We start from the raw sequence: 12,860 nt of genomic DNA, 5'->3' as shown, positions 1-12,860 counted from the left end.
CTGAGGCACTAACAGTCCTTAGTATCGATAGAAGCAGGCAGTGGATGATTTCGGAGAGGTGATCTAACAGTGTTAGGAGTGGTCTTAAATAGCCGCTTCTAGGTAATTTTTAAACCACCCTTAAATGTGATCTTGTCTTTTTGGATTGTTCAGCACAACACAGAAGGTGCAGTGTAACATTGTTCCGAGAGATGTGTGTGTAGTTACGTCTGTAAGTGTGCACCCAGGAGCTATACGTTTTCACTCCCGGTGCCTGCAGTTCTGGGTATTGCGCGTCGTTACCGCGGAGCGCAAGCGCCTCACCCTCGGCCCCGGCGGCTCCCCCCTCCCAGCCCGGCTGCGGCTCGGCGCCCCGCCGGCCGCTCGCAGCCAATGGCAGCTCAGAACACAAACGCGCCGGCGTGTGTCCGGAGCGCTGATTGGTTATCCCAGTTCGCGCGGGCGCGGCTCGCCGGGGTGGGTGGTGCCGGGGCCGGGAGGGAGCGGCGGCCATGCTGCGGGAGCTGCGGCGGCGCTGGGGCTCCTACAAGTACCGCTTCGTGCCCTGGCTCGCCCTCAACCTCCGCCGCCAGCGCAGGTGAGGCGCGGGGAGAGGTCCCGGGCCCCAGCCTAGACCCCGCTGCCCCTCGCCGGGTTGGTCTGCTGTGCCGCAGGAGCTCACTCGGGTTTGTCACTCAGACGTGCTTCAGCATTGGTCGCCCCTTGGCTGGCATGAAATTCTTAGATACTTTAAAATGGTGTTTAATGTTGAAGATAGATAGATAGACAGACAGACAGACAATTTCTTGTTGGTAAGATGTGTATGCCCTATTTTGATTGTAAAAGTAGTGTTTGAATTTAAATTATTGTGACATGGTTATAAGTAACAAAATAAGTAAAAAATTTAAACTTTCTTTGCCTGTGCAATATTTGTCTCGCCTCATTTGAAGTGTAATGAACTCTTTGTACTTTATTTTTTTTAATAAACATGATAATTATGTTTCATTTTCGGTGCTGTTTTCACTGAGCTCAGTAGGGTTTAACCTGCTCATGGTAAATACACAGAGATGATGTATAGTAGAACAGTTACTGGTTTTAACTAAGCAGTCTTTTTTGGTGTTAAAAACAGTGGCTTTAGCTAGAACAAGCTGAATAAAGTTTGGGGTTTTCTAAAACAATAGTGTATTGAAGTTACTGGTGTTGCAAAGTGTCTCCTCTCTATTTAGAAAATAAAGTAATATATGTTGTTAATTTTTAAGTATTTTTTTTTTTCTTTACAGAACCCTTCGATATGTTCCTGAAAACTGTCAAGACAAAATTATTGCTGATGAAGATGTCTTTGAAACACTACTCAAAACATTTAAAGCTCTGTTCATAAATGACTTCAGTAGACAAGCAGATATTCTGGCCTTACTTCCAGAAGTCAAGTGTCAATATCTGGAATTACTTACTGTGGAGCAGAAGCGGTCAAAAGTAAATTCTTGTAACTGTCAGAGTCAGCACCTATTTAGTCCTGAGGAAGTTTTGTTTAACACACTTGGGTTCACTGTTAGCAGAGACCGAAGTTCCCTGGTGTCTGCTGGAACTGGAGTCTTTGTTACCAGAGGCTTTGTACCGAAAGGGACGGTTGTATCTATGTATCCTGGTAATGGAATGTTCTTATTTTTGATTAAGTTAGATGGGACTTCTAACCACCTGATCATGGAATGCCAAAGATATGCACTAATTTTTATTTTATGGGTTTTCTTTCTGTCATTCCTTAACAAAATCACTAGTTAGGCTGCATGAAAATATTTATAAACTGACAAGAGTTCTTTTGGAAATACAAAAAAACCAATATTGGGAAGGATAATTTTGTTTATAAAAAAAATTTAGTACTTAAAGCCTGGTTTTCTAGCAGCTGCTTTTTCCGGATTCTTGAAATGTAAATGCAAGGGAGAAATTTAAAGTAGATCAGCAGTACAGTTTAATTCCTTGAGGGTTTCTGTTTTGGTTCAGGATCTGAAAAATGAAGTTTTGAGATCTCCACAGAGGTTAGTAGACAATTGCATGAGATTCTTCAAAGTACAGAAGTAAAAAATGGAGAATGAAAATAAAACCTTCATTTAGCAGAGCTTTATTCCATGAGGTATGTTTGGAAGAATCAATACTTCTCTATTCCTGATTTCTTGGAACTGTATTTGCATACATTTCTTAAAAATATTTGTAATTCTGTCAGTATGGCCAAGCTAGCAGCTCTGCTGAGTTGCTTTGGGTTTTTTTCTGTTTCATCTGCCAGCAAAATCATCTCCTGTGGTCTCTGTCTTCTGCCAGCAGTGCAGGATTGGAGCAGCCCAAGCATTCACTGGGCGGTGGAGTGTGTTTTTTGGAGTGCCTGGCCATTGCCATTAATTACTCATGAACTGACTAACTGTCAAGTGACAGCAAGAGAGCCTACTACTTTTGCAGCTTAATTCAAATTTCAGGCAGATACTAGATGTGAGCATAGGCTCATGCAGAGTCTTCTGTAGGAGCTCTTACAGAAAAACAAGAGGATTGGCTACTGAAATAACTTTCCAGGGTAGTGAAGGAACCTGCCGGTCTGGGGATGAAACCCTGTGTAAAGGGACCCCAGATTGCCTGTGGCCTTTGCCTGGCTTCTTGTGAGACTGCAGTGCATGATTTCTGCAGAGAGGTGCTGAAGATGTAGTGGGTGTGAGGGATGCAGTACAGCAATTTCATGAAAAGTGGCAAACCAGTCAGCTGTTGCTTTCTTGTGCTTTGAAGTGGCAGGTTAAATCCTTTCCTTAGATTTGGGAAACAGTGTGCTGAAATCATTTTTTCTTGGTTTGTCATTTTCCATCTCCTGGACCTAACAAAATCCCTGAGGTAACGGAGAGATATGTTTCAGATTCTTTGCTGAATCCGTGTATGTTTTTCAGAGTCCTGACTCAGTACTAACAAAACAGCTTGGTATCTTAAACTGTGTTTTCCTGAACGAATACCATGGGATGTTTTAATCTCTGAAGCGCACTAGTTGGCTGTGGGGCTTTATCTACCTCTCCTAAAGATACTCGGTTCAGGCCTTCTATGATTTCTTGTGAGGTTTCTCTCTTTGGACTATATCAGCTCATTTAGTTGAGAGGGGATTTTTTGCATCCCAGAAAGTTGCTTGAAAGCTTGTAGGTTTCCAGATGTCAATGTCACTAAGTGAGAGGGGACTTCCACCCACTGTCTGCGCTTTGAGTTTCTGTGTGGAGGGGACTGAAAGCCCATTCTGACAGTTAACTTACTTCTGAAATAATATCTGTCTTGCAACAGGTACAGTATACAGAAAGCATGAGCCCATCTTTTTCCAGTCTCTTGGCAATCCCTTTATTTTTAGGTGCATTGATGGTGTCCTTATTGATGGGAATGATAAAGGACTGTCAAGATCAGTGTACAGGTAAGCAAAATAAATAGAGGATTGTCACTCATCTTATTTAAAACAGGAATACTCCTCAGTTCCCTGTTTCTTACCCTGAATTGTACATGATTGTCATCCATCTGTGTGTTGCTCATAATGGGAACAGCACAAGAGTGAGAGATGCTGGATGTGACCCAGCATGTACTTGTGTCTCCATCTGTAGGACCAGTGAGATGCATATTGATGTAGATACTTTCCTGTACAGAAAATAGTTCTACTAGAGCAGGATGTAGTGTAAAAGCATTGAATCGTTTCTGAGCTGTTACTCTAATGTGCTTACTTTACTAAGTCAAACTCCCTGTTCCTTGTGGAGCTACCTGAAACTGAACTGTATCACTAAGAGCATCATGTACTTGCTCCTTGAACTGTGGCAGACTTGGTGCTGTGACCATTCCCCAGAGGAGCCCTGTGACTGGCCACCCTCTCAGTGAAGAATCTTTTCATAATGTCCAGTCTGAACTTCCCCTGACACAGCTAACTGGTCAATTTTCCTTAAAATATAATTTGTTGCAATTTGTGTTTAAATATGATGTGAAAAGAGCTAAGACAATGATAAAAAATAATACCTAGTTTGACTATTAATACCAACTAAAACCAGATTTTAATTTCTGGAATGAGTTTAAAACTAATATTGTAATAAGTCTTTGCATTTTTAGAGATGAGTGAAAGGTGTTGACACTTCTGTAATGGTAGCAGCATTAGATGTTGATTTGTAGAAGAGTGTGTGGTGGTTTTCTGCAGATGCTTCCACCAGAGTCTGAAGGACACCACAGAGCAGTGAGAGGTATTGGTCTATGCACATGTCCGCCACCCCAGATGGGTTGGGCAGCTGTAACTTTATGTAGTGACTGTGGCTGTTCCTACAGAGAAAGATAACCTATTAGGTGCAGGAGGCATGATCCATGCTAACACTGTTGGGCATTTCAGGTCTTGCAGCAGAAGAGATCAACTTGGCCCTTTGCAAATGAGTGACAAGAGCTGGCTCACAGCCACCCCGCAAAACCCACTGGCAGTGGGACAGTATGTCAACAACTGCTCACATGGTAAGTTGCCAGGTAAATTTTCAAAGTATGAGTTTGGCTTTATGGATATAAATTATTTTGAAGGTAACAGAAAATAGGTAATTGATCTTGGGGTGCAGTAGTACTGTTTAAAACAGGCACTTAGGGAGTAAAACATTTCTGAGGCTTTTTGTCACAGCTGAGAGTTAGAATCCTTCTGTGCAGCAACACTTCAAATACACGTTTTCTCACTGATGCCCCAGTTTCCATCCTGGTATGTGGAATGAAAGGCATACACCCCAAAAGTGACATGGTGGGTAAAGATATCTGGCAAAATATCACCAGACTAAGACAGCAGAGAGTTGCAGATCAAGTTTCCCAGTATGGTTCCAGGAGGCTTCATGAGAAAACTACAGATAGTGACATGTACCGTAAGATTTTATCACGGCTCACTTTGAACTGTAAGACCTTCTTTAGACTTCCTTACATATATGCACAAATCTAAGGAACTGTTGTTTTAATCTCATTTCTTGGAGCTGAAGAAGGGAACTACTTATTCTGTGTCACTGTTGATCTTAAGTAATTCATGGGAACAGTTGTACTGTACAGAAAGTTTAATTGATACTCAGCTTCTAAGCGGCTTTCATAGCCTGCATTACACTAAAGATTCCCCTCTAAGCAGCATTCAGAAAGGTTGCTGGAGGAGCAGACCAAGGGTTGGCACAGAGATACAAGGCTGTCCCATAGAACTCTTTCTTCCAGTCGTCATGTCAATGTAAGTGGTTTTCTCCCAGCCTGTGTTTCTGACATGTTCTGCCACCAGGCAAAAATATTTTTCAATTTTTTTAAATTTTTTTTTTAAATTGTAAAAGCAAACACTGGGACATTTAGCAGTTCTATAAGCTACCGCAGGCACTAAGCAACTTTTTGTTGAGCATGTACATGTACAGGCACTACTACTCTTTGTAGATGTGTTGGTAACTGGGCAAAGCATTGATGCATACCTCTTGTGTAGTTCAAAATAGTCCTTCAGAGGAGTGCAATACCTCCCAACAGCGGAATGGTTTTCAGGCTTGATGAAGCATCTGGTTCTTCTGTAACAGTACATTTGATGTTTTTACATATCTCTAAATCCTACCTAATAACTTTTTTTTTTATTCCTAGAAAAAGCAGCAAATGTGTGTTATCAAGAGTTTGATGTGCCAGGACATTTTCCAGTAGAACTGAAACAGTATCTTCCAAACATCGTCTACAGCCATGACATAGAGAGGTTGGCAGCAAATGAAAGAGCTCATAGATTTCTATGATACAAGGCATATTGCATGTGTAAAGAAAAGACAGCCATGGTTGAAAAATAACAAATCATGTGAAGATGAGTTACACAAATGTGTGCAACTGTATGGGAGAGTTACCTCTCTGAATAGACTAATTTTAATTACAAGACTCTCTTAATTCCTTTTTCCACATTTTCATAAATGAAATTAGCTCTGAAGACAAGTTTTACAAGCAGTTGTTGCACTATAGTGCAATTCTTCTGAATCCCATAAAGCACTAATTGTACTTTGTCTTACAGTGCTGAGGCTTTTCAGTATATATCTCAAATCTGTTTCAGCCTTGACTAAAGCCCTTCTGAGATAATTCAGAATTTAGGCTTCTTACTCTCTTCTCCATGTCTTCTGATTAGGTGACAAATAAGCAGATGAATTTGCAAGAAGAAACTTAAAATTGTATTGAGACAAGTGAAATACTGTGCAATATAAAGGCATAAACTTATAGTTACAGTATAATTAGTAAAATTACAACATCCTGGTTATGACTTGAAAGTATACCTTTTTTCTCAGAAATTTGAGCACTTGGAAATCTTTCTCAGATAATCTTCATTTCAAGGATGTATAAGAATTTTAGAGCAGATCATCTGAACTTTGAATGTAATTCTAGAGTTATTTAAGTACTCTGAAATTTCACTGGATAAAGTTACAGTTCCTATTGGAAAAGCGGCTTTTCTGATTAAACTTGGAGTTCGTTGAGTCAAGGTTAAAGATGCACTCGGAATCTGCAGATAATTAGGTAATGCTAATAAAATAAGCAATAGGACTAAATTCTCAGGAAGCCTGGATGTTGTACTTGAAGCGCAAAAGCCCATAAACTATGGGACTACTTCAGGAAGGGGCAATTTTTCTCTTGCTTGGAATCTGTCCAAGAAAATACCATCTTCTGATCATCATTTCTCCCAGTGTACAGCCCCAGATGAAAGATCCCATCTGCTTCTAGGTACTTGTTTCAGTACCGATGTATACGATGCTGACAACATAAATTATCTGGTTTCTAGACATTTTTGTGTCTTATGAAGGAGTTCTCAACACTTAACTTACCTTGTTTTGTATTTTTCAAACTGGCCTCCCACTAAACTTATAATAGTAGAGACTTGGGTTGATGCTGTTTTTCACTTCCTGGTTCACCAGTATCCAAAGCGTGTACTCTCCTTCCTAGAGACCATACTTCCTAGAGAACATACTTCAGCTTTAAGGCATGGTCCTTTACTAAAACAAATTTTAGAGGGGTGGGTTTCTGCATTTCTCTGTGATAAACTGCCTGCCAGCCCCTGATTTCAGGTGGCTGAGAGAGCTCGGGGTGTTTAGCCTGGAGAAAAGGGGGCTCAGAGGTGACTTTATCACTCTACAACTCCCTGAAAGGTGGTTGTGGTCGGATGGGGGTTGGTCTCTTTCTCCAGACAACAACTGACAGAATGAGAGGACACAGTCTTTAGCTGTGCCAAGGGAAATACAGGTTGGATATAAGGAAGGAGTTTTGTACGGAAAGAGTGATAAAGTACTGGAATTGTCTGTGCAGGGAGATGGTGGAGTCACCATCCCTGGATGCGTTTAAAGAAAGACTGGATTAAAAACTGAAAAAACTTGGTGCCGTGGTTTAGTTGAGGTGCTGGGGCATGCGTTGGACTCAATGGTCTTAAAGGTCTCTTCCAAACCTAGTGGTTGTGTGATAATTGACCCATTGCTGCAGATGGCAGCAGGTTTCTGGTGCAGTTAGGTGCTGTGTTCCTGGGTGGTGGTGGGCCTTAAGAGAGCTTTAGCCAGCTGGCACCTATGGACAGGCGTGTTCACAGGAGTGGCTTCTGCTGCATGAACTTTGCTGTAGCTTCTGCTCCTGTCTAAGTGTCTCTTGCAGTCTTGACTAACTCTTTTCTACTCTGAATGATTGTGTGGAACAATTGAGTGGAAACATTTTTTGCATACTCACATAGGTGGTGGGGTTTTGGTAATTATATTGGTTTTGCTTATATTTGCTGTCTGTCTTCAAGTGTTGTTTTTCCATGTTCCCTGCCCTGCATTGCACATATTACTCAAAACTAACCTAGGCAAGGCCACTGCTTTAGCTTCTTGAAATGAAGAATTGAAAACAATTCAAAGGAAAATGTAACTGTTCGCTTTCACATGTTTTGCTTCTTCTTCTTTTACAGCCACTTGAGGTGTGTAGTTCTTGTCACTCTCAGAGACATCAAGCAAGGAGAAGAACTTTTTTCAAATTACTACACTGTTGTCAGCTGAATTAATAGATTCAAAACTGAAGAAGTCTGTGTCAATAAAATATGTACATTGTTTCAGTATGTACTTCGTCATCATTTTTGTGTAAGGGGGAGCTGTAGTTTTACCATCCAGAGCGAAAAGCTGTAGGCTTGAATTTCTCTTAAAATAGTCTGCATTTGATGCACAGATGAAGATTGAACCATTTGTATCATTAGGTTCTCGGCTGTCTGCTGCTGTTGATATTTCTACATATTGGTGTTCACCTGTCCGTAAGGTAGATCATAAAATTAAAACCTAATTTCTGGACATACCATTTAATCTACTAGATTGCACAGTTGTCTGTAACTGGGACTGTCACAGTATTTTTCCATTTCATTGCCTCTGCTTAAAATGGACACAGCTCATAAGAATAACTTTCCTCTTGAACTGTATAATAATATATAATGCTAATCCTCATAGTTCACAGTTACTAGGTCTTTTTCTGGTTTTCTTGAAGTTGGTATTAGCTTTTAAAAAACACAGCAGTGCAGGCATTTTTCCTAATCTTGTATGAAGCCCATTTTGGAACCATGCTGATGGGCCCCTCAGCTGTGCCTGCACAGTGCACTGTCGTCTTGAGGCCGTCTTGAGCCACTTGCTTCAGCTGTGTCTGTCCTGGGTTGGGAGGAAACCTGTGTGCCTTGAAGCCTCATCCTGATTCCAGTGATTCACTGAAAGTTTCCTGGCATGTGGCAACTTCTATTGCTTTTATTCTGCAAGAGGACTTCATTAATCAGTTGCTGGTATAAACAGGGCCAGCTATTCCCACATTAGTTTTTGCTGCTGTCTGCGAACTGCTTTCAGAAAGATGAAACCAGCATTCACTGCAAAAGTTCAAGCAAGCCTCCCAATAAATTTGTGGTTGGCATAAGCTCATGAGAGAGGAGGAGTTGAGAAATGCAGCGCTTTAACAAATTGGGTAGTGACTGGGGCAGCCAGGGTGCCCTGCTTAGCTGCTGGGGCATTACCTCCTTTTCAGAATGCAAAGCTTTGTGGTGTCTGCTTGGTCTGCTTCCAGGCCTGAACCTTGCCTGTCACATTCATGAGTCCTTCACTGCCAGAGAAGGCTGGCTATTTCAGCAGGAGTTAACCAGCAAAGCTCAAGGACAGTGGCATCATGGCTCAGCATGTTTTATGGTGATGCTCAGGGCAACTTCTAGTGACATTCTTTGTTGTCTTCACTGCTTGGTAAGGGATCAGAGCAGTAATCACCAGTCTGCTGAAGGGGGTGACCATCCTCCATGACTCTGAGGATCCCTGCTCTCCCGAGCTGACTCTTCTCCCCAGCTCTCTATGAGGTTATTGAGATCTCTTGATCTGTGGAGGAAGCTGGATGTCAAGGGCACTTGTATTCCTGGTGTAGGGTCTGTGGTTCCCTAGGCAGCTCCCATGGCACTCTGGAAGGAAGACAGCAGGAAAGGAGTGGATGGGCTGGTGGGTGTGTGCTGCTGCTCATTTGTCCCTTTTTCCTTGCTCTTAAAGCTGCATTTGCTCATCAGACCCTCCCATGAGCTGATCTAAGAACAGTACCACCACCATCACCCCAGGCCTTCTTTGCTGTTTTGTTTTCTTCTATTGCAGTGAGATGAAACGGCTCATAGAAAACAGCTCATAGAAGTGCCATGGTGAGCCAATGCAGGAAGGCCATAGGTGGTGCCAGAGTTGCTGATTTGATTCCCTGGGCCTTACAAAGCTGCGCTTTAGGACAATTCTATTTTGCACATAAGGGTGACGCTGTACTTGCTCAACATCTCACTGCCTGCCAGGCTGCTCTGCTCCCTGCTGCGTGCTCCTCTCCATGCCAGTTCTGCAGCTCACCTGGCAAGACAGGAGACCATGTCAGGAGCTGCAGCAAGAGGGAGTGGTGGGGTTCTGCCAGCTAAAACAACTGCGAATGTCAGGCCTGTTGGCGCAGCAGACAGGTGTGTGCCAGCCACAGTAAAGGAGCGGGTGGGGGATAAGCAGCCATGCTGCAGGGCAGGAGTGGGCCCATGGCTCGACACGAAAGGAGTAAGAAAATAACATTTCTGCTGGGGTATCCTGGCCTCCTCCCCTGTCAGAGGGACAAGACTTAATGGGTGCTTAAAATTACTTTCCCCTACAGAGAGGGAAGAGAAATCCAAGAACTAGTAGAGAAAGTGTTTTATCAAACTGATAGCCAGGGTTTATGCTTGTAGTGTTTGCTGCCTTGCAATTTGTTGACTAAACAAGTCAGTCAGTGAGGCAGCAGCAGTGATTGGGTAGGTTTGGGGGTGAGTGTTAGATCATGCTAGCATCATGGGATTCCCAGCTCAGCAACACTTGAGCGGCAGCCCCAAGCCCCATCTGGACCCAGAAACCCTCGGCAGACTCTTTGCCGGGAACAGTGTGGCAGATTTCATCAGCTCTAAGGAGCATGAGTAATCCAAGACAGCAGTGAACAGGAACATGGCACAGCAGGATGACCAGGAAGGGCTCCTTTGGCCATCTAGAGGGCATCAATAGAGGCAGATAAACAGACTCAGTATCTGGTAGAGAAGAGCCCTGAAAAGATCCTTTCAGCCCCAGTCTCATTAGTGTAAGCTAATATTAGCATAAGCTTCAGTTGTGGTGTTGCTGCACCACAGAGCTCATTCCCCTGCAGCTGCTGGAGTCCCTGGCCCAGCCATGTCAGAGGCCTCCAGCCAGCCAGACCTGCTGATGACAGATGTATCTCTCCAGGTCACAGACTGCCAGAAGTGTCTGATGCCTCTCAGGCTGGGCCAACAAACAGTTCTTTTGCAGAAGGTGTGCTGTGGCTGAAAAGATGTGTCACCAGGTAAAGGAGCAGAGGAAGAAGTGAACAAGTTATGTAGTATTTGAGTGAATGAGTGAGATTGACCAGTTATTTACAGAGATGCTACGCTCTCAAGACTCTCAGGGAGTCTCAAACCTCCATGGTAGTGGAGAAGCTGATGGAGTGAGAATCCTGCAAGGTAATTAGCCAAAGGTTTGTTGAAGATGAAGGCTGGAAAAAGGTCACTGCATGTACCAGGAGGAAGGTTCTTCCTCCTGAAAACAATTAGGATTAGCACCTGCTACAACAGGTGCCCTGGAACTAGAAGTCAAGACAACAGATGAGGTTGATGAAGATCCTTCTGGAATAGTTGAGCCTTGTAAAACACCACCACTGCACTCCACATCACAACCACATCTTTTAAGAGAAAAAGAGTGGTAGTTTTAATAGGAGACTCCCTTCTAAGGAAAACAGAGGGCCCAATATGCAGTCGGACCCAATGCACAGGGAAGTCTGTTGGCTCCCAGGGGCTCAGATAAGGGATGTTACTGGATGGGTCTCCAATCTAGTAAGGCTATAAGGCTATTGGTTGCTCAAACTGTCAAGAGACAAAAAAACAATGAGAAGTCTGAGGGCCATCAAAAGAGTCTTCTGATACTTGGGACAATTGGGAGTCTGAAGGATCAGGAGTACAGATACTGATTTCCTTGATTCTTCCAGTAACAAGGAATAATATTGATAGGACGATGGACCAAGGGATTCTCGGTGCCCTGAGCTGGGAGATCACGACTGTGAGAATGATCAGCTCCCAGCTGCCCCTGAGCTTGTGTGGGCCTTGCTGCTCCAGCTGGATGCCTACAAATCCATGGGGTCTGATAGGATTCATCAGAGAATCATAAAAGAGTTGAGTGGTGCTGTTGCAAAACCTCTCTCAATGATTTTTGAGCAGTCTTGGGAATCTGGAGAGGTTCTTGCTGACTGGAAGCTGACAAATGTCCTGGTTTTCAAGAAGGGCAAGAAGGAGGATGCCAGAAAACACAGGCCTGTCGATCTCACTTCAGTGCCCCGTAAAATCATGGAAAAGATTATTCTGGGAAGTACTGAGAAACAACTGGAGGACAATTCAGTCACTTGTCGTAATGCATTTAAAAAAAATGGTATGACCCAAAGAATGTACCCCCGAAAATGTGGAATTTAAGCTTCTTTCCCTTATCTCTTTCTCCCCGGTTCCCCTTATTGGCTGTGTGAATGTAATCCACCCTCTTCCTCCTGCCTTCAAAAAGAGGCGCTTATCAATATTCTTCCTCTTTTCCTCCTGCTCTTCTCTGCAGGACCCCAAGAAATAAAGCTGCACTTCCATCTCAGCTAAGGGAAAGGGCCTCGTTTTTATGTTCTGTTCCATACTATACTATCTCCCCTGTTTCCCTGGCTGCAGCTGGGCAGTCCATGGTAACAGAGAAGCAGGGGAAGTAATAGAAATTATAGCAGTCACTGGTCACAGCCAGCATGGCTTCATGAGAGGGAAAGTCCTGCTTGTTGAACCTGATTTCCTTCTATGACAAGATAGCACACACAGTTGATCAAGGGAAGCCAGTTGATGTGATCTTTCTGTATTTCAGTAAAGCTTTCATCACTAGCTCTCTGTATCCTTCTGGACAAAATGCCCAGCTCACAGCTGGATAAACACATTATGGGATGGGTGAGAACTGGCTCATGGGTCAGGCACAAAGGGTTACAGTGGATGGGGTGGTATCAGACTGGGCACCTGTCACTGGGGAGTTCCACAGGGCTCCATCCTTGGCCCTCTGCTCTTTCACATCTTCACACATGATTTGGACAAAGGATGGAAAGGAATACTAAGTAAGTTTGCTGATCATACTAAATTTGGAGGAGCTGTTGACTCCCTTGAGGGTGAGAGACTTTAAGAAATTAGAGAGATGGACAATCACCAGCTGTATGAAGTTCCACAAGGGCTGGTGCCAAGTTCTGCACCTGGATGGGGCAGCCCTGGCTGTGCAGACAGACTGGGGAATGAGAGGCTGGAGAGCAGTGCCATGGAAAGGGCCCTGGGGTTCTGGGGTTCAAGTTGAACATGA

At 43.5% G+C, this 12,860-nt stretch overlaps 1 protein-coding gene across 1 annotated transcript; it reads left to right on the top strand.

The window, feature by feature from the left end:
- Window positions 1-457: 457 nt before the first annotated feature.
- Window positions 458-8,050, top strand: SETD9 (SET domain containing 9). Its single transcript, XM_058827407.1, has 6 exons — window positions 458-577; window positions 1,260-1,624; window positions 3,280-3,403; window positions 4,352-4,467; window positions 5,590-5,695; window positions 7,904-8,050. Exons 1-6 carry the CDS (start codon window positions 492-494, stop codon window positions 7,989-7,991), a joined length of 885 nt encoding a protein of 294 aa, XP_058683390.1. The 5' UTR covers window positions 458-491; the 3' UTR covers window positions 7,992-8,050.
- The last annotated feature ends 4,810 nt before the right edge of the window (window positions 8,051-12,860 follow it).

This window comes from Poecile atricapillus, chromosome Z (genome assembly GCF_030490865.1).
Source record: "Poecile atricapillus isolate bPoeAtr1 chromosome Z, bPoeAtr1.hap1, whole genome shotgun sequence".
NCBI classification, from domain to species: domain Eukaryota; kingdom Metazoa; phylum Chordata; class Aves; order Passeriformes; family Paridae; genus Poecile; species Poecile atricapillus.
Note: the sequence above shows the minus strand (reverse complement) of the source record. Positions and strands in the feature narration are given on the sequence as shown.